Source organism: Saccostrea echinata, unplaced genomic scaffold (genome assembly GCF_033153115.1).
Source record: "Saccostrea echinata isolate AGI-Se365-2 ecotype Australia unplaced genomic scaffold, CSIRO_AGI_Sech_v1 ptg000006l, whole genome shotgun sequence".
Taxonomy (NCBI): Eukaryota; Metazoa; Mollusca; class Bivalvia; order Ostreida; family Ostreidae; genus Saccostrea; species Saccostrea echinata.
This window is the reverse complement of record NW_026889755.1, coordinates 14,935,487-14,963,136: the sequence shown is the minus strand read 5'-3', so window position 1 is coordinate 14,963,136 and position 27,650 is coordinate 14,935,487. Positions and strand designations below refer to the sequence as shown.

At 31.3% G+C, this 27,650-nt stretch overlaps 2 protein-coding genes across 2 annotated transcripts in view; both read right to left on the bottom strand.

The window, feature by feature from the left end:
• Positions 1 to 75: 75 nt before the first annotated feature.
• On the bottom strand, positions 76 to 5,133 carry LOC133180552 (uncharacterized). The gene is made up of 3 exons (XM_061315038.1): positions 4,818 to 5,133; positions 709 to 1,023; positions 76 to 480 (listed from the first exon to the last, which is right to left on the bottom strand). The coding sequence occupies exons 1-3, from the start codon at positions 4,935 to 4,937 to the stop codon at positions 475 to 477; spliced, it is 441 nt and encodes a 146-aa protein (XP_061171022.1). The 5' UTR covers positions 4,938 to 5,133; the 3' UTR covers positions 76 to 474.
• Positions 5,134 to 19,284: 14,151 nt separating this feature from the next.
• Positions 19,285 to 27,650, bottom strand: part of LOC133180430 (uncharacterized) — a 36,924-nt gene continuing 28,558 nt past the window's right edge. The window contains exons 22-27 of the mRNA XM_061314959.1: positions 27,440 to 27,516; positions 24,377 to 24,503; positions 24,014 to 24,055; positions 22,811 to 22,897; positions 21,388 to 21,520; positions 19,285 to 19,479 (exon numbers count right to left, since the gene is read on the bottom strand). Of these exons, the coding sequence (XP_061170943.1) occupies positions 19,427 to 19,479; positions 21,388 to 21,520; positions 22,811 to 22,897; positions 24,014 to 24,055; positions 24,377 to 24,503; positions 27,440 to 27,516 (519 nt within the window). The 3' untranslated portion in view covers positions 19,285 to 19,426. The remainder of the gene's footprint in view (positions 19,480 to 21,387; positions 21,521 to 22,810; positions 22,898 to 24,013; positions 24,056 to 24,376; positions 24,504 to 27,439; positions 27,517 to 27,650) is intronic.

Here is a 27,650-nt window from a genome sequence, read left to right as displayed (position 1 = left end):
AAAAAAACACATTAAAATCACAAAAAGATTTCTTTAAGTTAAAATAGTTTTATTTGAAGCAAACAAATTTCAGTATATAAATAAAAGTATGAAAAATAAAATAACAAACATATACACTCCTATATGATATGAATAAGAGAACGGGGAAATGAATTTGAATTCATGGTATAACATCTATTTTTATATCTGCAATAAAATATAATTGAATTTATAATGACAAATGAAAGGAAGAAATAAGCTATATCTAGTCTTTTTTATGACATAAAACGTTGAACAGTTTCACATCTAAAAAGAAGAAAACTCACACATTTTATTTGCGTTAAAAAACTGAATTCGCAAATTCTGGAATTATCAAGTTGTTTCAGAAGTCACTCTAAATATCAATTTGGGCGAGACTTCAATAGCATCATACTGTATTAAAAATAGGAATGGTGGACGAATTAGGACAGCTTTTCCTATGAATTATTTTCATCACTAGTCCTACAATGAGAAATTATTGGTACATGTTATTTCAAGAGTACAAGAACGCAGAAATATTTTTTCAATATATTTTTGATGCATTTCCTTGATTTTAATTGAAATCTTCAAAGTTCCAAAGAAAATTGATGTGAATAAAAATAGTCCCTTACATTCTCTTAATATTTTATTCAGATATTTCATTGCAATAACTACTTATTTATCACCTGAAATATGTATGCCAAAACTTACTTCCAGTTTGCCAGTTTTACCAAGTTTTTCAAGAAACCTCCTATATCGACCTGAGCGTTTTCCAAAACAGCCTCCCGTATTACAGAAGAGTCTCTTCCGGAAGCTTGGCTGTACTTCCGGTTCATCGATTGGGTAATTTAAAGGAGCAATATCCAACGACCCTGACTGGGACCTCTTGCGACCATTAGAGCATCCAAAGAAACCGTTACAGAACACCCTCTTTTCTCTCCCCTCTATCGGAGTTTTGTCTTCATTCATCAGCTCTTCAGCCAGTAATGCCGCTAATTTATTAACATTTTGTTTGGAATTTTCAACCTGGAAAAAAATGGTATGAAATGAGTAAAAATGTAGCAATTTTATTTGTGAGCGTGCTTTAAATCTAAATCTCAAAAGCCCAATCATTTGAATAAAATAGCCATTACAGGCACATCCTCTCTTTTTATTCTTACCTATCTAGTGGTAATCAACATAATGGATTTAAATGTATGGAATATGAATTTTTTAAAGTTACATGCATGGCAAACTTGGTATATGTACTAATACAATCAATCTCTTTCTATTTTCATTTCTAAAAATACCAACCATCAAAATGGCTTGTACATGTATTTATTAAGTACATGTATAGAAGGGGATATAAAAAAGGGAATTATTTTAAATCTACTTCGAAATGTCTATGCTCAATCAAGAAAAAAATGAATCAAATATAACTTTCCTCTCCACTAGAAATCGTAAATGCAGTGCAAGGTATTGGTGAAAGCCAGCAAAAGTACAAATGACATTGACTATGTGTATGTCGATCCCGACTTATTCAAACTCCTTAAGCATCAATTATTTACAGACGTCACAACGAATATGTAAGACTATGGCAATAATTGTTGAACTTTCTTTTTTGCAGAGGGGAAAAGCTATGAAATAAAATATCGGCGCATGACATTAAATCACTGGAAAGAAACTAATCTCTCCAACACTTCTGCGAAAGCATCGATACTAAATATTAATGTAAGGCTAACAATATTGGCACAAAGTGTATCTATAAAACTGAATTTCCTTGATTCTTTTATGTCATAACCGGCAAACAGAAAAAAAAAAACTATATATCATAAAAGGCTGGTGTTTAATGTGGGGGATATTGAGAAAATTAGATATAAAACATCAAAAAATGACTTATTTTCTCTTGGCTTGTTTCGAATTCCAGTTTTGGCAAAATTATTCTTGGCGTGAAATTAATACTTAATGTTGATATTAGGTGTGTTCCCAAAGGAAATCCCACATAGGCTATGTGGGTAGAGATTTGGTTATTTCATTGAAGGTGTTCACATCAGAAAATGCAAATGAAAATTACACTTTTAATGTTACTAGCAATCACAATAAATTCTCTGTTTCTTATTACCGTTTTTGAATTATTGTTGTTTGTCAGTGTTTTTCTTTAAAATAAATTGCCTATGGTCATAGAAAATAATATTAAAGTTTAACGAAAATTCCAAACTCTCTAGAATGTGTATTGAATATTTTCTGTGATTTTACACTCTGGTATTCAATAGATATAAACTTTCTCCTACTTTTACGCATACTATGTTCAATTATTTCACAACAAACAGTAAAGCATTGAAATTTCTCTGTTTAGGAAAGGTTTAATTAGTTAGAGATATCTCTTCATTTGGAGTAGAAATGAGCGTTAAATAACTCTTTCCAGTTTACTTCCAGCACTTTGTAACAGCTTACAATTATGATTGGTGAAGCTATCTCTCATACAAAAATTGCACAAAGATATCCTGTTGGATTATTTTTCCTAAACAGCCTGCTCGGGTGCAAAAAGATTATTCTGGTTGCCCTTTTTTTATTATTGAGATGACGTTAATTTTTAATTTGTGGCTATATAACAATTGCTCGATATGTAATTATTATCAGTTTGAAAGACTTGTTAATAAAAAAAAATATTGTATTTTTGAAAGGCTTGTTAACAAGTTCAACATTTCCGTGCTCATAAAAGCGAGATAAATTCTGTAGTGCTAGACAAAAGAAATAATTTCAGTATAAAGTAAAATCACATGAAATTATACGTTTTCGCGTTTCGAAGCGTAATTAGAGTCTTTTATGACAAAATCCAAAATAAATCAAATATATATTCATAGGTACCTGTTCCATAAATATTTTACGCATATAAGAATGAAGCTATTTAAATTACCTGAAAATGAAAAAGGCGCTCTTATCGATATTAATAATTCAGACTGTTGTTTCAGTTAACAACTGATTGCAATCGCTGAAATGAACGGAAAAGTGTAACAAACGGTGAGAGACCGTCTGTATCGACTAATAGTATGCCAATAGATTCGTACAGCCCCCTCACTAATTCGTCAGCCGTGAAATTAAAGTGCCTTTTATCTATTATGCATTGAGCAAATCTGTCTGGAAAAGTTTTAGAATATTTCAAAATTTCCTAACCGGAAAAAGTAGCTCCCCTGTACAGGTTTCAATTGTGTCAACTACAGGATAATGACACTGTTACATTGCTTACTCATAATGGCCGGATCCGGTTTTTAAAATCATTACGTATATTAATTTGTTTTCTTCAGGGAATAGAATTTTATTCATAAAAACCATCTTTTTACCATCACTAGGAGTTTGCTTAGATCTAAATCCTTTAATTAAGAAACAACATATTTTTGGTCTGAGGGCCTTTGGATGATACATGTGAATAGATTTGAGAAGTTCGCAATTTGCAAAAAACAGAAATGCCAAGTTCTCTAATTAACTCATCAACATCATAGATACCCCCCCCCCCCCGAAAAAAGATATATATATATATATATATATATATATATATATATATATATATAGATATAGATATAGATATATAGATAGATAGATAGATAGATAGATAGATAGATATAGATATATATAGATATATATATATATATATATATATATATATATATATATATATATATATATATATATATATATATATATATATATATATATTACCCATGCACGTTCCACCAAATATGATACTATTATTCATACAAGCAAAACGAATGCACAACCTAGGTTGTGTCAATATTATGGCAACAGTTGATTGACTCAGGAAAGGTTTAATATAAGTCACGTGCTTACACTTTGGTCTATCAGAGGAGAGACACATGTGGCAATTGTAGGATTATTGTAGAAAATAAATATTGAATGCAAATTTAAATAGAGAAGATGATCTTGAATTAACATCATTATTGTTATGTTTTATTAAGATATACGAGATTGTTTTTTTTTTTGGTCTTTTCTTTTCAATTGGGATGGTATTTTGATTAGACTCTTTGTATATAAAAAAGTAGTATTAATTATATATAAATGTAAAGTGTACTTAAATACGTATATAAAAGTAACATTAACGTGATACGACAGTCCTCCAGACAAATGATATTTCATATCATTTATTTTGAAAAAAATCCCTTTTTTAAAAATTATTCTTGAAATCATTTAAACATACTTGTCTTTCTAATAAAAATTAATATCCCTTACTTTGCGGTTACTTCTAGATGAATATCAGTCCCGTAGTTCTAACGATAACTAAGTTATTATGTTATATTGAGTCCGTCAAGCTACACAATCGTTAGAATCTTTATCATCTCGAGAACTTATTTAATTATTCAATATCTTGTCTCTGTAAAATTAGATACCTGATAGAGGGCCCATTTTCATCCACAATATCTTAAATGTTAATATGAGCTTCAACACGTATAAACTAGATTCTAGCTTCAACACGGATAAACTAGATTCTGATATTTGATACAAGTTAGACGGAAAACACCTATTTTTTTCCCCCAACATTCATCTAAATCGCAAATATTTTGCTCCGTACTTTTTTTAAAAAGAGCGCATACATGTATATATGCATTTCTATTCATATCAGAATTGAACATTTTAAATAGTAATTTGATTGATATAAAATCATTTATTGCCATTTAACAAAATTACCTAAATTTCCTCCTGTCCATAAACTTTTTTGTTAGACTTGATAATTTTTTGGCTTTAGACATCACCGATGCACATTTTATTTAAAAAAAAACTTAGAATATATAACAGAAATGAAAATCGTTTGCTTTGTAAAGAATTACCTTTTGTAAATAATCATTCCTATCTGTGAGATCGGAACATTGACAACACGTTAAGATGGTAAAGATTCCGAAGCAGGCAACAAGGAATACTGTTTGCTGGTAAGACATCGTGTTGCACATGCCAACGAGGTGATCGTCTGTTCCTTAGCTATCGACACCCAGCTGAATCGGCTCCGTTAGCCCTCTATTGCTCTTAAGATGAAACCCTTTATTATATCAGCAATTACGCAAGAGGGCTATCCAAAATTCATGAGGGGTTACGGTTGAACAGCTGGCTAGCCGAAGCTCACTGCTTCTCTATTGAACCTCTGAGCTCGCTCTTTCTCTTAATACACACCGGTATTAGATTATAGGTTGCTAATTGGTGAGATGACGACAGCCAATGGCAATATGTCACCTGAAGATGTCGCTGTTGTAAACCCAGAGATTCTAGGAACACAGCATGGATTCTCAGAAAATCTTATCATGTACACGATCACTTTAACTGGAATTATCGTGTATATCAACTTTTTTTCATTTAATTTTTTTCTTTCTAAGAAATATGTTTATATAAATATAGATTATCAATAATTATGTTTTTGCACTTGTTCTTGTTTTTCTTAATCCAGATTTCTTGAGTATTACAGACATGAAATAATGATGAATGTAGATCAAATATTGTACACGTACATGCATGTAAATTTTAAAAAAAAAAGTTGATCTTGCAAAAACACAGTATTTTTTTTCACTAAGCACATTTACGTAGAATTTAGATTTTGCTTTAAATATCGTGCTAGCTGGAGAAAAAACTATGGACAATTTAAGGTCACATGATTTCAATTTCTTGACAGGAATTGAAATGCGTTTATGCAACTACATGTATATAAATATAGGATTTTTAGATAAATAAAACATAAACAGTAAATCTAAAAAGATAACATTTGCATATTTTAAGTAATAGTAAGGTGGCGTTATGTAATTGCACTTAGTATAAATATAAAGGTTTTTTTTTTGCATTGTTCTTTGTTGTATAAACTATAAGAAGGCACATAAAATTAACATAACGTGGTACTTTATAAATTTGAATACACACTTTTTGTGATTAATAACAGTGCAACACATTTCAATAATTCAATGTACATGTACAATGAATAGTATTAGTAGTATATATAGTATTAGATATTATTCTATTTATAGCAGCGACATATTCCCATCCTCTTTTTTTATATACTTTATAGTTTATCAGTTCTCATTTATCAAAGCCATGTTTTGTTTTCTCTTCAATTTATTTTCCATAAAATAAAATTAGATTCGAACGAATTCAGATCAAACGAGCTGATATCAATAAACGTAAGTATAAAATTTAATGATACCATAAATACACTCTCCATCAGAAACACCCACTGATATTATAACTGAGATGAACCAAAACAAGGGTGAGAGGTTTCTAGTAAATGGGAGAGGGAGAGAGTTTTAAATAGACATACATTTTTTTTTTAAAAAAAAAAGAAAGAAAATGTTTTAGAAAATAGGACTATGAAGGAGATAGTCATATTTACATTTTATCTCTTTATTTACTTTTATAAGCTGAAAACTTTTCTTCTATGAGACAAAGAATTGATCAATAGCCGTATGGCTGTTTTCTTACATTCTTGCATTCTGAAAAATGGAAAGTTTAATTGTGGTCTTTTTTCATATATAAAACATGATGTCCCATAAATAGGGATGTCATTTCTTCCGAATGCATGGAGACAGGACCGGGTATTTAGATTTCTTCAATGCTATTAAGAATGCCTTGCTTCACATAGAGCATTATTTTAAGAATGAAGAGTCCAGGAAAGAAGAAAAAAACTTTCATTCAATAAATTTCCTTTTGCTAAATACTGCAAAGTAGCAGGTGAGCGCAAAACAAATTATCAAAATAAGCGAATTATTAAACAAACAAATATTTCTCTACTATCTGTTCCGCAAGAAACATGTCGTGTGAATGAAAAGGTAAAGATCTACGAAAGCCCAGAAGATCCATTCGAGATACAAGATTCGCTCCTGATCACAAGATGAAACACTTTCTTTTCAGCTTGGCTTCATGTTTGCTTATAAGTCCTTAATAATGGCTTTAAACAAGATTGTTAAAAGTCATGTAACATCAATTTATTTGTCAGTAGCCCGGCTCGCTTACTAATTGATTCTACTCAGAAAATATCATTGCGTGCCGAATCAGATGGGAGACATAAACACCATATGCAGATGATAATGGGATATTATATAAATAGTTCATAAATAAGGAAAGTTGACGATGGAAAAGATGAAGCCATTCTGTTCGTCCTATGGGTTAGTTGTTGGTTGGTAATTAATGTTAATAGTCAGTAAAGTATCCAAGATGAAATAAATGTGGGAGATTATAGCGTCGACGTATGAATAAAAATAAATATTTTTAATTGAAAAAAAAAACCCATCGTCGCTATAGAAATATCGAAATATGGAATTGAAGGCCACCACAATTTTTTTTTTCTTTTCGTGTAGATGTTTTTGAATAAATTCTGCTTCATAAAAAAAGGTCAGCTAATAATGGAGTACAGTAAGTTTCCATCGAAATTCCCAAATATTTTTGGAAATTCTGGTCTCCAAAACCAATATAGATATAGTCAATGAGGAACTCCAGCATCATTTTAATATCAATTTCAGCGTTAGTACTTTTGTATGGAACACGAATGATTTTTTAAAGAAGTATTTTACTTTTTCAACCAAACCTCACAGACGTTGAACTATTTCCTTACATTGATGTTATACAGATGAAATTCTTGGCATTTATCGCTGTAGCAAATTTGAATTAAAACCGATTTAAGTTGGGTCGAAGGAATGAGAATATTTTGATATACCAGACAATTATTTTATAGAAGGAAGATGACGATATAAAAGATATAGTCAGGATATAAAAGGGATTTAATAGAGTTACACGAATTAATGTGATGCTAGAGCTAACGAGCAACTTATCACTGAATAGACAGAGACAGAAAACAGAGACTACGTCTGGGTGATATTTTAAAATATGTTAGAAAAGCAAGTTGTTTCACACGTACGTTTGTGGAGAACTCACTTTAAATGTTTTCTGCTGCAAATTATACATTTCAAACCTATTAAAGCATTATTTCATTAAAAAGGAAATAAAATCACACAAAATATTCTCATGAAATAAAATAAAATGAATATATTGTCAGAAATATCAGTAAGTTTAAATATTATATATTTAGTAAATTATGGTTACAAATATAATTTTCGTCAGTAACCTTTAAGTTATTGATGGATTTTTTTTCCGCGAAATATTGAGCTTTTTATTTTAACTTAAGTACATGCTTTCTTCGAATTTCCCACTACGAAGGATATATGCATGGCTCAGTAAATCAATTGTTTAAATGTTATGAGATCTCGGTTTTTTAATCAGTAGAATATAAGAAAATAATTTTTCGCTAGAAAATGTATCATTTTTCTGTTTTAATTATTCTCTTTACGAAAGAAATAATGCTATAATTATAACAAATCACAACCATTGTTCGGGGATAAAAACTATTTTAACTGTCGAGGAATAACTACTTGGAATTGAATCTGACTAAAATTAGGACACTGTTAAAACTGTACTTTGAGAATACGTGATTCATTTCTCCGTGATAATAATTAATAATTTATAACAGCAAAAAGAACTAATTTCCATCTTGTTTATATCATGATGTCATCTCTCTCTCTCTCTCTCTCTCTCTCTCTCTCTCTCTCTCTCTCTCTCTCTCTCTCTCTGTAGCACTGTTTATTTCATTTGAACTGCAGATAAATAATTTGATTTAAAGTGAAAATAGTTGTTCTGAGCAATTTTCAATAAGACAGAAAACGCATACCAATCTGTAAACGAAGGATTGAACAATCCTGTTTTAAATTGTTTTATAGAGAAAAAAACACAAGGTTTAAATCATATCTGTACATTAAGTGTATATTATAATTTGCAAAATTATAACATTTTATTTATTTTCTATTCATTGCTTCCTAGTTATAAAAGTTCATATTATACATTACAACAGAGTGTATGTAAGTTCATTATAACAACTGTATATCAGCATATATGCTTAGATGCTTTTATTTACTCTATGCACAGTACTTTGATTCGGACTTGATAACTTTACTGACGATTTGCTTGTTAAACTGGAATTTATTTTTTATGATAAATTATAGCTTACTTTACTAACTTTCTTTGGTTTGCACCATGTTTTTTCTTGAAGAGAAAGTCGTAAATTAGAAAAAAAGTTAACTCAGTACTCAACAAAATTCAAATTGACAAATAATGCGTGTTTCAAAATCATAATTCATAATAAGAAAAAAGTAAAAATTATAGTTTTAATTGTAAGCTCGTAAAACAAAGTTTCGTTACTAGTGAATTTAAAATAAAAAAAAAAAACACTGATAGAAAATCATGCTTTCAGAACTATTTTATATCTACTATTGAAGAGTTCTTTTAAATATGAGTCTTTATATTTTGTTTGAAAAGATTCAGGTGGACAAACCTTGTTGTAAAAGAGAAGATTTCTCTACCCCTATCATGACGATAAAAGGTCAACGTATAATACACACGGTATATAGTCTGTATAATAGGTGAATTTGGACAAATATAGTGTACTTGAAGGTTTATTATATATTCTATATTTATAATTAGACATTGCCCTGTTGACATTTACTAGGATCATATCAACAACAACCAGGAACGCCTTGAACAAGACAGACAAAACAGAAACATCTCATATAGGATTTTAAGGTAGAATAATTTGATTTATGTAATATTGAATTATTTACTTTTTCATGAAAAGAGAACACATTTGTTGCCTAGATCTTTGAGGAAATATTGACTCTACTCTCACATCATTAATGTTTTTAATATTAATGAAATAAAAATTACAAAAAGTTAATAGCAACCAGCTTTAACCAGCTTTATATTTGTTCTTAATTCTGTTTTTTTTCCCCGAGTTGACAACGTCGACAACTATAATTTGTAAAATAATTACATTTTTTCTCCCATGAAATCTGAGTTTCAATACAATAGAGGGCATTAATTGTTGATTATGCGTGTCAAATCTAAAGAATCACCTACTACGGTTCAAAAGTTAAAACCAAATATTTAAAGTTTTCTTAGTCAGGCAGATAGAGCGAAAGCCGGGACAAAAGCATGATGCACATAAAATACTTCGAAAATTAAATTGACATACCCTTTTTAATCGAAAGTTTTTAATTGTTTTTTTTTTCAATCAAATCGATCTAAAAAAATAAATATTTTAAGTAATTTGAAAGTTTTAGGGATTTTGAATTAGGTAGACTATGAATACAGTTTAATACTTTTTTAGCTTTAGTTTTAAGATATTGTCATTGAAATACTAAAAAGCAAGTAAGAAGCTGGAGTCCTCAAATATACACAGTGAATTATAATCATAGGCATGTAATTCGTTTATATATTTGCATCAAAATTATATATACGAGGGTTGTCCAAAAAAAGCGAAATTTTTGAATATTTCATAAATGAAATATATGGAGATAACGAACAGTATTCAAGCTCAAAAGTTCATTCAAACACTACAAATCAAGAGCGGATCAAACACGACCTCTAAAACATCAGAGGTGGGATCAGGTGCTATGGAGGAGTGAGCATCCCCTGCCGACCGGTACCACCCGCCGTGTGCTCCTTGTTGTGATCGGGAAATAACGGAAAAAATCCGTCGACAATTTATTATGTAAATAATGGCCTTACAATTGGTATGAAAAACGTCAGTCGGCATTTGACTTAATGATAGATTGTATTTGCTGAAAAAAACTATTTTACTAAAATTTATAATTTTAGCACTTTTTTGGGATATGATATTTTTATTATTTTGACATACCACAATCTGATTTTGAGCAAACCCCATCTGTGTGTTATCGACTTGGCAAGTTGACACATGTTCTTTCAGACCATTCATCCACTCAAAACATATTTTCCTTAGTGGCCTTAAATTGAATCAAGGCCATGATACACTCTGCATGATACCAGCAATACCCTTTTGTGTGTTTCCGACTTGACAAGTTCACACATGTTTTTTTCAGACCATACGTTCAAATAAAATGTCCTAATTTCTATAGTCGTAATTCATTAGGTTCTACTCACTGCTTTAAAGGTTCATTGTAAATGTTTATGCCCAATTTGGACATTGAACAAGGTGTGTTTGTGAAACACTGATGTCCCTTATGGTAGCTTATGGAGAAGGTTAAAGTTTCTCAAATGCAAGTCAAACTCCATGGTCAATTGCAAGGTCAAGTGATAAAAAATGTTATTACCCAAAGAAACGTCTTGACACAGAAAATTATAACTGTGAAATATGAAAACCGTAGAACCAACCGTTCAAAAATTATAGCCAAGGTTAATTTTTTTTAAAGAAGGTCAAACTCCATGGTCAAGGGCAAAGGGTCATAATTGTTGGTACCCAAGGGAAGGTCTTTTTACAAGGAATACAGGTATGGTATAAAAAACCTTGGTACCTATTACTCAAAAGTTATGATCAAGGTTAACGTTTTTCAAAAGTAGATCATACTCAAAGACGAAGGTCAAAGGGTTCAAAATTTTTGGTATACAATGAAAGGTCTAGTAACAAGAAATACACCTGTGAAATTTGAAAGCCCTATTACGAGCCAATAAAAAGTTATTTCCAAAGTTAACGTTTTTAAAACTCGGTCAAACTCCAAGGTAAAATGGTCAATATTTTAGCAAGGAAAGGTCTTATCACAAGGAGTACAGATGTGAAGAACAAGAAAACTGTGAGCGAATGCTCACTAGTAATACCCCCGCTCTCGTGTGAACTGCGATGAGAAGTTGCTGAGAAAACTGCGACGGAAATTTGGTAGAGACAGACGCATCGATAAACAGGAAGATGACATCGGATTCAAATAAAAATGATTCCCACAGTAAAGCATGCTAAAACAGTGTACTAAAATTTCAAGCATCTGCGATGAGTGGTTGCTGAGAAAACTGCGTCGGAAATTTGTTACGGACAGACGCACGGAAGAAACAGGAAGTTGAAATTGGATTCGGACAAAAATAAATACCACCATAAGGCAGGCCGAAACAAAGAGTGTGCTAAAATTTCAAACATCTGCGATGATTAATTGCTGAAAAAATTTGTTACGGACGAACAGTTTCGGACAGATGCACGTCGATATTGGATTCGTACATAAATGAATCACACCATGTGGCATGCCTAAACAAAGAGTGTGCTAAAATTTCAAGGATCTGCGATGAGTAAAACTGAGAAAATGAGAAAAATGAGAAAACTGCGACGAAAATTTGCTATAAACAGATAGAAAGATAGACAGGCACACAGACAGAAACACAAGGGTAAAACAGTATATCCCCTCTCCTTCGGAGCGGGAGTATGAGTATTTAATTCAATGTTTATGATCTATGCCTAATTATCCGAGTTCATATGGAAGTATGAAAAAAAAATTGAATTAGTTATATTTTTGATGAAGAGATATACAGAAAATGTTTTCAAATTTTAAGTCATATTACAATACACATCTTCAAAAAAAAGTGTGTGTATGTTTTGGTGGTTAGACCTTTTCAATACACTTTTGCTGCGATTTGGCTATGTATGATCGTACAACAACAAAAAGTGGGGAGGTGGCAAGCAGCAACTAAATCAAAATTTAGATATTAAAACTACAGCAAAAGACTATTTTCAGAAAAAGCCTGGGACCCCCCCCCCCTTCTCGTCGCGTACTACGGACCTGCAAAAAAGATGCCAGCCCTACATTCAGAATGCACCAGGAAAGAGTGGCAAAAAAGAGAACTTATTTTGTTGTTTTTTTGGGGGGTCTATAAATCGAATCAAAATATCTTTTCCTCGAGAGTCTTTTTTCCTTGAATTCATCCCAGTGATTGTGTGATTTATTTCATATATTTTACGTTCTGTACTAGACTTGGAAAATGGCAACATTTTTGGGTTTTTGAACTGGCCTTGAAGCCTGCAGTTTTACGATAATTTCAAATAATAAATTCAAATTATATGTAATTCGGAATTAATTTTGTGTTAAATTTTTTAATGTTGATTTCAGGAAATATGAAAAATTAATTTTTGAAGTAATGTTGTTTTAAGATGAATAATTTATCAATTTAAAATTCTATCTTAATTCACATTGGAAAACAAATTAATAAAAATTCAAACATTTCTACCTAGCAAATTTATTGAAAAAGTAAGTCATATTTCAAAATCACCAAAACGTAGAGGCAGAAACATTTTTATAAAGGTACCATCATTATGACAGTTATGTTCTGGGTCAAGCCTGTAGAAAGCAATATTAGTTGCTTTTTTTTTGGGGGGGGGGGGGGCACAACTAAACAGAAATTTCTTGATATATAAACAGACATCATTGAATGGGAGGGGACACGGCCGTAATTCAAAGCTATATTGTGACTAGGAAGGAATGAACTTTCATTTGTCAAGATCTTTTACCAAACTCTTCACTTTCAATTTTCAATTACGGATTCTTGTTGCAAAAAAAAAAAAGAAAAGAAAAATAAACATATACATTTATATGAATCTATCAGATGGATGAATTATTTTATTAATCATTTTACCTTAAAGGAAAAGTAAAAAGTAAAAATCTCAATCAAAACTTGTCCCGCATACTGTGCTCTCTGATTCATTATTTCATAGCACCTATACATGTAGGATAGGATCGCCAATTAAGACTGCAGGTGTGATAAATTCACAGCATGCAGCTCCAGCTTTAATTCCAATTTTGTTCCAAGATATTAATTTTCAACGCAAAAAATTAGACTTGGATGAAAGAATATTTTAAGCTAGTTCACCCATGAACACATATCACAAAGTACTCCAGAAAAAAGAATAATATCACTATAGTGTCAATAATCAAGGATCTTTGTAAGAAAAATAATAAGTTGTGACATATGTTTCCACCATATTTTGAAGAAAAATTAGAGACATCCTATATATTGGTCATTCTGGAGCCTAAATTTTTGATCGTGTTTATGCCATCTACATGCCATATGATTGTCTGTTATTCAATGCAAAGTAACTTCTGATCCATTTATACTAAAGCTGGATATTTGGACATATTTATAAGGAGTTTCATTCCTTTTTTTTTTGTATTTAAAAACGTCATTTTTCAACTCCCATTTGATCCCCAGAGTAAAAAAAAAAATCCGAAACCATATTGCACATCTACAGAACACCATCAATCATCTTAAAATAGATGATTAGGCTACTGCGTAAAATTTGAGAGGAGTTCTTGGAACCAGGGTGTTTTTATATACAAACGTCATTTTTCAACCGCCATTTGACCCTCAGGGTGAAGATGAAAATTGCAAAACCCTTATTGCACATCTACAGGACACCACCAATCATCTACCAAAATATGATCAGGCTACCGCGTAAAATGTAAGGTGAGTTCTGGGAACCAGAGCTTTTGGTATTTTTTTTTTTTTAAAAGAAGTCATTTTTCAACCCCCATTTGACCACTAGGGTGAAAATGAAAATTCCGAAACCTATTTTGCACATCTGTAGGACACCATCAACCAATGAATAGGCTACTTTGTAAAATGTAAAAGGAGTTCTGGGAACCAGGGGTTTTTTTGTATAAAAAAACATCGTCTTCATTTTAGGTTGTGAAACTTGCCATTATATGGCATCTTATACCCTAAATAAGTGAAGAACATTGGAACATCGGGTTCAAGTATATTAAAGTTATTTTAATTTTGTTTTTGTTTTTTTTTTTTTTTTTGTTTTGTTTTGTTTTGTTTTTTTTGCGTCAAAGTGTCTCTTTAAAGACCAAGTCTTTTATTTAATATATAATGTAACTGTAGTTCTAAAAGACATGTTAAATGATGTCACGTTAACGAAAATCAAGGAAAGTCACCGAAGTTTACATACCTTGATCATTACCCTTCAAACAAACTGTACACAGTTATTTCTGAGAGCCATATAATACTAATGTAATAAAGAATGAAAAGTGCGGGAACAACCAGAAATAGAATACCCTATTTATGCTCATTTAATGTACTATAATATAGTTTGTTTATTGTATCATTATCTTACAAATTACTTTTGAAAAAGCATAAAGAATACGTTCATGTATTTTTGCATTGTGTTTCAAGACAATGAAGATTTAATTCGATACGTTGAATGATCCATAAATTTCCTATCAACGACAAAAACCTTGGAAGATAAAATCAATGTTTGTCTTTTACTGATGCATAGAATAAACATATTGTGTAGAATGTATTCTACTCCACATTTAATAATTATGCCATTGCCGAGGCCATCAGAAAAAGCTGGAATAAAATGGAAACTGTGAACAAGAGGGTGGTCTATATGTAATATATGTAGTTGTTTTTAATAATTTTTATTTACATCACATCATTATACTAAAAGAGTTCGATATGTTTTCTGGTTAATTTAGGAGAAGGCATAAAATGGATTTGTGTAAAAGCATTATTAACGGCCTTCCTGATTTTTTTGGTTTTCATTAAGTAGTAAAAAAAAACACCCTATCTTTATCAAAATTCATTGTTTTGCTCTAGCAAAAAAGACGATAATAATATAATTTGGAAGAAGAGATTTTTTAATACATCTTTTTCATGTTAGGGGAATTAGCTAAAAATCCCTGGCTTTTTCTCTAAATTGACAATCGGCGAGATATGCCTGGTTTCCCCCATTTCAATTATTGCAAGTTCTTCCAAATTATCACAAAAGCACACACTTTCCAAATTAAATAATGTAACAGTCGGTGCAAGGAAGAATCTTGTACACACCATAACGACAAATATTATTAGCAAGTGTTTGCCTTTACTACATTAAGACAGGATTTATATTCTTCTACTCATGAAGTTTGTCATACAAAATATACTTGTAATATTTTTTACAGTCATTTCAAAAACATATTCTATAAAGGACATAAGAATAAACAATTTCGTCTATTGTTTGCCAAAAGCAAAATATTATCTTGATTTTTCAATATTTTCCAAAATTTTAAAATAGAGAGAAAACGGGGATAAGTTCCCCACCAGTTAATGTATTTTTTTTTATGAGAACGCACCCTTCGTTTATTTTTTAGTGTCAGAAAGTTAAACAACATGGATTGTTTATTATGGAACGTTGTCCTTACTTTTATAATTTGTTTTGATATATTTTGACAATTAAACTATTGGGTAAAGAATTTTTACATAAATTTAGGATTCAACATAACTGTGTTCATATGGTTTTAAAAGAGAACAAGAATTTGGTACAAGTTCATAGAAATAAAATAAATTTTCAGAATTATCGAATTTGCAATGAAAATGAATAATTTGTTTTTTGTCAAATAATATGTTCATATAACTTGTAAACCGACCTTTTTCGAAATCTTACTCACTGCAGCGTTTCAGAAGATTGACTTTCATGGAAAACACAACGAATTTAACGTTGAATTGATTTTTTAATATCTGAAAATAATACCTGTTTATTCGACATTGATTTTTTTTATGAATAATTAAAATTGTATTCAATGACATGCATCCAGAAAAAGGGTGAAAAGACCGAAGTCCTAGAAATTATCAGGCAATTTTTATGTGTTAATTGCTAATATTTATGTTACATATTTTCAAGAGAAAAAAATCAATGCGACCCTTTAGGCCCTCTGCGCATATCTAATATTATGCATTTTACTTTGTATTCTTCTATACATATAGGTTCAAATATTATATAAAAGTTTCATATCAGAGACTTTGGACCCACTTTAACACAAGAAAAGGTCATCTTGCTAACTTACCTGTACATAACAAGAACAATAATTATTGCACGAGATTAAATATAACAGAGATGCTGCTGAATGGTTTGCTTTCAACTACCCGTTAAACACATTGCATAGGTATCCCAGTCTTCGTTTAACATGAATGTTTATTATGCCCCCGGATCGAAAGATCCTGGGGGTATATTGTTTTTGTCCTGTCTGTCTGTTTGTCCGTTTGTCTGTCTGTCTGTTGTCAACTTTAACCTTGCCCATAACTTTTGATTGGTTGGAGCTATGACTTTTATATTTCACATGTGTATTCCTTGTGACAAGACCTTTCTTTGGGTACTATCATATTTGACCTTTTGACCTTGACCTTGGAGTTTAACCCACTTTTGCAAAATTTTATGAGACTTTAACCTTGGCCATAACTTCTGAACGGTTGGTGCTTGGGGTTTCAAACTTCTCATGTGTATTCTTTGTGACAAGGCCTTCCTTTGGATACCAACAACTTTGACCTTTTGACCTTGACCTAGGAGTTTGACCTACATTTGAAATACTTTAACCTTGGCCATAACTTTTGAATGGTTGGAGCTAGGGCTTTCATACTTCACTTATGTAATCCTTGTGACAAGATCTTTTTTAGGATACCAACCACTTTGACCTTTTGACCTTGACCTAGGAGTTTGATTTAATTTTGGAAAACTTTAACCTTGGCCATAACTTTTGAACAATTGGTGCTTGGGGTTTCAAAGTTCACATGTGTATTCCTTGTGGCAAGACCTTCCTCTGTATATCAACCTCTTTGACCCTTTGACCTTGACCTAGGTGTTTGACCTACATTTGAAAAACTTTAACCTTCGCCATAACTTTTGAATGGTTGGTGCTAGGGCTTTCATTCTTCACTTATGTAATCCTTGTGACAAGACCTTTTTTTAGGATACCAACCACTTCGACCTTTTGACCTTGACCTAGGAGTTTGACCTACTTTTGAAAAACTTTAACCTTGGTCATAACTTATGAATGGTTGGTGCTAGGGCTTTCATACTTCACATATGTAATCCTTGTGATAAGTCCTTCCTTTGGATACAACAACTTTGACCTTGACCTTGATGTTTTACTCACTTTTAAAAAACTTTAACCTTCGCCATAACTTTTGAACAGTTGCAGCTAGGTCTTTCAAATTTCACAGATATATTCCTCGAGACAAAGCCTTTCTTTGGGTACCAACATTTTTTATCTTTTGGCCTGGATTTAGACTTGAAAAACTTTAACCTTCGCCGTAAGCTGCCATACAGGGGCATCAGTGTTTCACAAACACCTCTTGTTTTTATTTTAGAAAAATGACCTTCGTGATTACTGAAAAATCGCGTTTGTACCTTCAATCAACTAAGATAGGGAGAAATAGTACATGTAATCAAACTCTAAGTCGAAAAAAAACTAAATAATGAAAAAATGTCACATCATTGCTTTTCACAATGCTCTTTTTTATTATGCCCCCGGATCGAAAGATCCCGGGGGTATATTGTTTTTGTCCTGTCTGTCTGTTTGTCTGTTGTCAACTTTAACCTTGCCCATAACTTTTGATTGGTTGGAGCTATGACTTTCATATTTCACATGTGTATTCCTTGTGACAAGACCTTTCTTTGGGTACTATCATATTTGACCTTTTGACCTTGACCTTGGAGTTTAACCCACTTTTGCAAAATTTTATGAGACTTTAACCTTGGCCATAACTTCTGAACGGTTGGTGCTTGGGGTTTCAAACTTCACATGTGTATTTTTTTTTTTTGACAAGGCCTTCCTTTGGATACCAACAACTTTGACCTTGACCTGGAGTTTGACCTACTTTTGAAAAACTTTAACCTTCGCCATAACTTCTGAAGAGTTGGTGCTTAGGGTTTCATACTTCACATATGTAATCCTTATGACAAGACCTTCCTTTGGATACCAACCACTTTGACCTTTTGACCTTGACCTAGGAGTTTGACCTACTTTTGAAAAACTTTAACCTTCGCCATAACTTTTGAATGGTTGGTGCTAGGGCTTTCATACTTCACATATGTAATTCTTATGACAAGACCTTCCTTTGGATACCAACAACTTTGACCTTTTGACCTTGACATAGGAGTTTGGTTGGTGCTAGGGCTTTCATACTTCACATATGTAATCCTTGCGACAAGATCTTCCTTTGGATACCAACCACTTTGACCTTGATCTTGACGTTTGACTTTTATTTAAAAACTTTAACCTTCGCCATAACTTTTGAACAGTTGCAGCTAGGTCTTTCAAATTTCACAGGTATATTCCTCGAGACAAAGCCTTTCTTTGGGTATCAACATTTTTTATCTTTTGGCCTGGATTTTGACTTGCATTTGAGAAACTTTAACCTTCGCCATAAGCTGCCATACGGGGGCATCAGTGTTTCACAAACACATCTTGTTTTACCAATGTTTATCTATTCAAATATCTTTCACAATACAAATTGTTAAAGAAAAACTTTTTTGATGTGCTCTACGGTAATTACAATATTATAATAATCTGATGAATTCATATTCTTTCTAGTTTTATTTCTCAGTTGTGAAACAGAAATAAATCAAAAAGTGATTAATTTAATATTATACATCAAGTTGGATTCTGAAATAAATAGTGTTCATCTGCAGATGCTTTATTTGAAATATTCAATTTTCATTTCTATCACAAAAATCTTTAGTTATCTGTTACAACATAACAATATTAAATATATATAGTTTGCCTAATCGATGGAAATTTAATCTGATTTTCAGATCCCCGACTGAAAACATTGTTTTCCTCATTAACATAAAAACTTTCAGCTTCCCTCAAATGAAAACGAGCTCGTTATCACGGTCAACGTCTTCAAGTTTCATGCCACCTGCAAAACAGTAATTGTTTCTGTTAGGTAAGAGAAATGCAAAAGTCGAAATTTGTACTATAATGATTCAATTATATCATTAGCGCTTTCAAATGCAATAATGTATCAATCAGGAACATTTTATTTGACATATACATGTAAAGTCATATGTTGGCTTGAACGTATTCATTCGATTTTGGACATTCATCATTAGTGTTCGTATCAAAATATTAAAACGACATTTTTTTTCACTACTCTGTCAGATGTTTTAAAATTTAATTATAAAGAAGAGAAAAAAATAATAAACATCATATACGATTGAATAAGACTACAATAAACGAAAAAAAATCATATATCATAAAAATAAAGCGTCCTATTTTAAAGCAAATTCTTTGTACATAGTCCTTCCCCTATGAAGAAATGTTTTCTACAAAAAAGCAAGACATTACATTGATATCGTTCCATCAATTAGCAGTTTTTATTCCAAATTAAGTACCTTATGCAAGCGGACGATTGCTTCAGGAGCACGCGTACCAAATAAAGATTTTTCTTTCACATATATGTATGTGATTATCAATACAAGATACATGTCACGTAGTTCTGCCAATAGAGCTCTCGTCCCGTGATCGGAAAATTTGGGTCCAAGCCCCGGCCGCGAAAGACCTAGTCTATAGAAAAGGTAGCAACTTTTCTTTCCCCAAGCGCTCGGCACTTTGAAGTTAAAATTGCGGGTCTTTCGGATGAGACTCTAAAAACCGATGTTCTCTGTCACGGTAGGCTTTGGCGCGATAGAGAACCCTCACTGCTCGATGGCCCTGGGTGCCGAGTAAAGGTCTAATTTTGAAGCCCTTCACTGGTATAATGTGAAGACTCTATTTGAGTGAAAAACTCGAAAATTCGACGTTAAACAACATACAATCGTTCCATCAACACAAAAAGGGAAAACTACGTTCATCATTAGAATTGTTTATAACTTCATTTAATGCTTTAGAAATGGTCGCTGATAATTGAAAATAAATGCCCTTAAAAATATTTATATGCATCTTATGTATACCAGTCAAAATATTGATATTCTCAGATGTTTTTTTTTATTAACTTCATTGTGTAAACATATAAATATGCATAATCAGAAATATCCGCGATTACCATTAAAACTTGGGCAATGTCTAAAGAGAGTGCAAAATGGCATCTTTTCCCTTTTTATTATTAGGTAAAAGTATAGTTCTCGTATCTATTGTTATTGTTCCCTGGCGAATCACTTCGTCGCTTCTATCAGAGTAAATGCATATACTCAATAGATATTTGACACTTTATTTGACAAGGACTCGTGAGTAGGTAAACACTTGATCACTTTTCTCTTTATCAATTATTATATACATTATTCATATTTTGCCATCTGTCTTGCAAACCGTCTCAATCATTATGTAACCCATGTTTGTATTTTTTATCAAAGCTATCGCATTAACTATTCATTTGAAATAGATTTTGCATTCGAGAACAAGTCAATATCGGAAAACGAAACACTTTGCTGTCATTGAGAGATTTCAAACTAAAATCATAAAATTGCATCTTTAAAGCTTGCTTACATACATGTAGCTTCACACTGATAATGAACAGCTTATCATCTTTTATAATAAAAAACACCATTTCTCATCAAAAAAATTATAGCTCGAAACAAATATTTTTTAAAGAACCTTTTTTAAACGTTTAAAACGTCAGCTATAATATTGTTTAAGTTATTGTAGATAATTAATTAATGTTTTGTATATGGATTAGATTTTCTAATAAGATTTGTTTCACATAACACGCGGAATTTGCAACTTTAAGTCAGATTAACTAATAGGTCTGTATTAACAATGTTATGGACTCATGTTAAATTAATCATGGTAGAGTAGTTATTGATTATTATTAAAATATTCTTAAATTTACCTTCTGCTTCAATGCCTTCTCTGCTATTCACGTGCGTTAATGAAGTCACTTGAACACGTGGATATGTTTTGTAATGTTTGACTGGTCTAGAGTTTTGTCTTGGGATATTTCCTTCCTTTGAAACTGACGCATCCTATCAAATCAAACATAAAAATGCTGTTTTATCCAAAAGTAAATAAACAAAGTATCAAAAGAATACAACAGAATATCGGGTTCTTGTCTATCATTTAATTTTCAGTTCTTTCTTCAGTCATAATATTTGAAAAAGAACAGACTGCAATCTTGCTCTTAAAATCATTTTTGATATAATACAAAATACCATATTTACTAAAACCTACTGAGCTCATTTTTGTGGCAGAAAACTTCAATGTCTAATCTTTGCGACATAATTTTAAACGCGGAAGGTATCATTGGTAAACCATTTCGTACTGCCAACCAAGATATGAATACCAACATGTAAACATGCCGTCCGTCCGTCCGTCTGTCACACCTTATATTTCGAGAATGTTTATGGTATGTTCATCCAGAAGTCGGGTGAAATTACTTTTCACAACCAATAGTATCAGTTCAGAAGTTTGGTCGAACGTATTATTTCTTTTCACCACCAATTGTATCAATTCAGAAGTTTGGTCCAATGTAGAAAATTAAATGTTATGTTCAGCTAGAAGGTTATTAGGGTGCTGCTGAATATAACTTTCCATAACTACTTTATCAGTTTGGAAGTTCTTGATCTAAATGAAATGTTATGTTCACCTGGCAGGTCTCGTGCAGGGCGAACATAGCTTAGTATGATTTCTACAAAATTTGATTCGAGCCAATCAGAGACCAAAGAATTATTCAATCATATAGTAATTCATTTATTATACATGCATGTTATAAAATAATAGAGAAATCGAACATAAAAAGTTGCATAAACATGTAACTTCTTGATTAATAAGTTGTATGTCAACACACTACATGTTTCGGAATATATCACTAATACTTCGATTTTGATCGAAAAATTAAGATTCGCTTTATATTTCAAAAGCGTGTGTTTATTTATAAATGTTTCTTCTTTATTCGCAAATATTTTGCGTCATATCGCCAAGTTTTGCAGTTATTTGCAAACAATTTGCCATATATAATGCAAAAACACTCCCCCATACAAAGATGAGTTCAGTGGATGTTCTTTCTTAAAGTAAATATGTAGAATTTATCATGAACCTTTATCAATTTTTATTTTATTGTTTTATAATGAAGAACATGTAGCAATACAAAGTATTACTGGGACAAGGAGTACCCAATTTCTAAAGATAAATTCATGATTTCTGCAAAACTTTTCCCTTTTCTTTGATCGTCCTATTTTAAAAATTAAACTGACATATCTTTAACATTTATCCAACTCAGATTTTGACAATGGTGTGTTTCAAAAAATTCGACTTACAGTCTGAGTTGGTATGTCCGAAGTGGTGATTACTTCTCCTTTTGACAAAATGCGTTTCTCTCTTAATCTCTGAAGTGCCTGCCTAACCTAAAGAAAGTTAGTTGAAAGAAGTGACAGTTGTCTCCGGAATTTACAAACACTATAATAAAATAGAAAGTGTAAATTTATTCAATATATGAGTGTTATGCACATAGACTTGACAGTTGACACTGAAAACTTAAGTGTTCACTGGCACAACATCCCTATAGGAATTTTCTTATATCTTATAAGAAAAAAATCTCAACTTTAGGAATCAGTTCATGACCATCCTTCGTGACACTTGAAATTGGCCTTTGTAAAGGTATTAACAAATAAACTTAAGATGTAACATTGTCGTTCTTGAAAATGATATTCATAAAGTGTTTTCTTTTTACTCCATTCCTCTCTCAGGGAAAAATGGCATCGCATTTTAATTTTCTGATATAAATCGTCATTCTTAGCAAGAATTTTTTTCATTTATTTTATCATGCTAGGTATTGAACCCTTCATGAAACCCAATATTGACCTAGGTTCGGTATTTCAAACAAGGTTTTATATAAAAAAAAAATGTTTTATATAATTCTTACATGTAAGTTTTGCAATTTTTATTATCCACCAATGAATTGAAAAATGATCTTTGTATGAAATAAATTAAAATTCGCTTTACCCAGTGACACTTTTTGCCAAGAAGAAATTTCTCAATTATTGAAGAAGATTGTAGTCGACAGGCGACGGGGTGACATCCAGTGAAGCCAGGCATATTTCAATAAAGAGTATGCTTATTTGAAACTTTGGCCTAAATGAGCTAAAATTATAGTTAATGCACAGAGTGAAATAATGGCTATGCTCAAAAACGCCAGAATACAGACTGATTTGATCAGCTTAAACATTTTATATTCTCGGTTGGAAAGTTTTATGAGGAAATTGGATTTATTTTCTGAATGGCTAATTTTATTGACGATATTTTTAAATTGTTTATGAAAGATATAAATCATATCACATTTATCAGCTTTTGCACAACACCAACAATTTTTTTAATTTATGTGTCAACAACAATTGAATTTGAAATACAGCTAGGATTAAACAGACATGAAGCGTGCTACAAAAACACAGTTTAAAGAACAACGAGGGAAATATTTTGTTATTTATATTTTGAACTCAATAATATTTAAAATTAAAGATTACCTCTGAATTACAGACACAGTGGAATAAGAATACGAAGAATCCCTAGAGAAAAAATGATATATAAAACTGCAATCATTGTTTGAATTTCTTTTAAAGCTGTTTACCTCATTTAATTTTACAATGTCAAAGCATAACCGAAGCATTTTTTTTTTTGCATTTACCTTGGTGAAATTACTGCATATAATTACATTTGCCTTTGGTATTTAGTTTGAGAAATGAAACATATGCATGTCTCTCTCTCTCTCTCTCTCTCTCTCTCTCTCTCTCTCTATATATATATATATATATATATATATATATATATTTGTTTTTTATACAAAATTTTTTTTGTTTTGTTTTTATATAAAACAAAAGTGTATTTACCTGTAGCGAATTAAAGATAGCAAAAAGATACTGAAAAATGATTGTATCTTCATTTACAGCCATGAGTCCAAATATCCAAGTCAAACCTAAGAGAGGAAGAAGGAAAATGGCGCCTTTGATACTTGACCTGAAACGAAAATGTTATGATAAACCAAGAAAAACAAGATGTGTTTGTGAAACACCGATGCCCCCGTATGGCAACTTAAAGCAACGGTTAAACTTTCTAAAATGCAAATCAAATATGTTGGTACCCAAAGAAAGGTCTTGTCCCGAGGAATAAACCTGTGAAATATGAAAGCCCTAGCAGCAACCATTGAATAGATATGGAAAAGGATAAAGGTTTTTCAAAAATATGTCAAACATCAAGGTCAAGGTCAAATGGTCAATACACAGGTGAAATATGAAAGCCGAAGCACCAGTCGTTCAAAAGTTATGACCAAGGTTAAAGTTTTCCAAAAGTAGGTCAAACTCCTAGGTCAAGGTCAAAGGGTCAAAGTGGTATCCTATGAAAGGTCTTGTCACAAGGATTACATATGTGAAGTACGAAAGCCCTGGCACCAACCGTTCAAAAGTTATGGCCAAGGTTAAAGTTTTCCAAAAGTAGGTCAAACTCCAAAGATAGGTCTTGTCACAAGGATTACACATGTGAAGTATGAAAGCCCTAGCACCAATTGTTCAAAAGTTATAGCCAAGGTAAAAGTTTGGTAAAATTTTGCAAAACTTGGTCAAACTCCAAGGTCAAAAGGTCAAATATGGTGGTACCCAAAGAAAGGTCTTGTCACAAGGATTACACATGTGAAATATGAAAGCAATAGCTAGAACCAATCAAAAGTTATGGGCAAGGTTAAAGTTCTTGCGGACAAACAGATAAACAAACAGCTAGACAGACGGACAGACAAACAGACAGACGAACGGACAGGGCAAAAACTATATATCCCCGAATCTTCGATACGGGGGCATAAAAATAAAACTAGAAACATTGCTATTGCAATCAGTTAGTAGCTAAATCATCGAACTGGCCCTAAGACCATAATCTGAGAATAGACTTAAGGTATGTCACTTGTGAAATTTGTTATATGAAGGATTTTTTGAGAAGTATATTTTGGATAAGTACTCGTATAGTATGACTCAAAATCACAGAGAAAATGGGGGGTCAGTGTGCATTAAACTGAGCTATGGTACAATTAAGTTGACCTTTCTGTACTTAAATTGTAACTCTTTGGTTAATCACTTTAACCGTTATCATATTTTATCAGATGTAACCATGGCAAGAAACTTAATCTTATTTTAAGTAAAATAGTTTGAATAATATTTATCATTGAACAAATCATGCAAATTAATGCGCGTAAATTATTGTGTGACCTTTTTGCACTAAAAAAGTCTCATATTTGGGGTATTAAAAATCTAAATAGGCAATAGAATATTTCTTGTATCAAACTTTTTACGACTTAAGTGCTGATCGGTCAAAAGTATCGAGTACTTTAAAATAATGAAAGAAAAAGTTGGGGTCAGTGATGTAAATTTTGAAATATTGGTCAAAATATGCGATTTTCTGGCAAAAAACTGTAAATTTTATCTCGACTTCCTTAATATATCTTCAATTCTTGGCAAAGTTTGTTGAGCGAAGGTGTAAATTTTGTTATAAAAATATAAATTGAGACCTATATTTAATATTCCAGGCGTATTATAATTAACGGAAAATATTCTCTGAGTAAAAGTATGTGAGGCTAAAGTTCCAAGATATTAATTTTTATAAATGTGTAGATTTGCAGAATTTTCTGCTAAATATCCTTCCACCACAAGAAATAGTCCCCTATAAATCTTGCTTCTTTATGAATTTTTGAGCAGTTTTTTAATTGAGTGTTGAACGTTTTACATTGTTTAATTTAAATATGTTAAAAAGATTGAATTGTAATAAATAGTTTTTAAGTAAGAGGTTCTGACTGAAATTTTCTAAAAGGCTGACGAGTGACATACCTTAAGACAAAATTTTGATTTTTAATATCTTAGGTTTTGTATTTGCTTAATATTTGACACTTTTATATAACATTTAAATTCAAATATATGATAAAAATTTTGTTTCACCAAAATTATTTCAAAAGTTATATTGGTTTGAATATCTGACTTAAGTCTGTTCTCGGTTTATGGTCTAGGGGCCTGACCTTCCCCAAGGGCGGCTATTTTGAATGTAACATGCATAATTACGTTTGCTGATTATTACTGAGAAGTTTTATTAAGATTATCTGAGCAATCTGCTAGAACTCTTTCTTACAACATTAAGTGGGACAATAACAATATGTCACCCAGATTTCGTTCAGATTGACAAATTGATTACAGACATTCCTGAGAAAAACAAATTATCATCGCAACATATGGTACTGTGTATTTGAGAATTTTATGATTAATCCTTGTGAAGTGTGTTGTATCTTATTGGTATGTATTTAATATTTGCTAATATATATTTATCATAATTTAAAATTTTTGGGGAAAATGCTAAATTACTCAGTGATTTTTTTTCTTGTAATTAAGTGCAAGGTTTAAGTAGTAATTAGTGGGGAGTAACAGGAAAATCTTAAAATTCTTTTTTTTTTAAATTCATTAGCATACTGAATTATATCACTAGATTACTCATGTACAGACTTTGCAAATCATGATTGTACTAAGTTCTTAGTCTGGTCACTTATTTGAGTATACTTGTAAGTTATAAATATATTATTTAATTATTATAGTTTGTGATATTATGTTCGTGAAACATGTATATGTGTTCTTTATTAAGACGTTTCGTGGTATTTAAATTCACGTTGGTATAATTGGTGAGTAGGATTTAGTTATAACAAGCATTTTAATGGTTCATGCTCGAATTTCATAAAAGTGATAATTTAACATTAAAAATTTGGGTCACATAAATTAAACTAAACTATTACATGTATAGTTAAATGAAAATCCTAACTAAAAATCAAATGCTTAAAAATTTCAACTAATTGAAGAAAACTTCAACTCTTGTAACTATAGATAATTTATGAAATTATATATTGCACTAAGAAAACTAAAGAAACTTATTACCTGATCTGCCTATATTCATCAGATCTCTCAAGATGTACAATAATACGGATTACAATCCATAAAATTACCATGTTTACCTAAAAAAATCATTTTATTTACATATTAATTACTTTATTAAACATCACATAAGAAATACTCGCAATAAGCTATGTTTCTGAAATCGAAATTTTATACATGTTTAATTTAGTAATCTTTCTTAATCAAGTGCCAA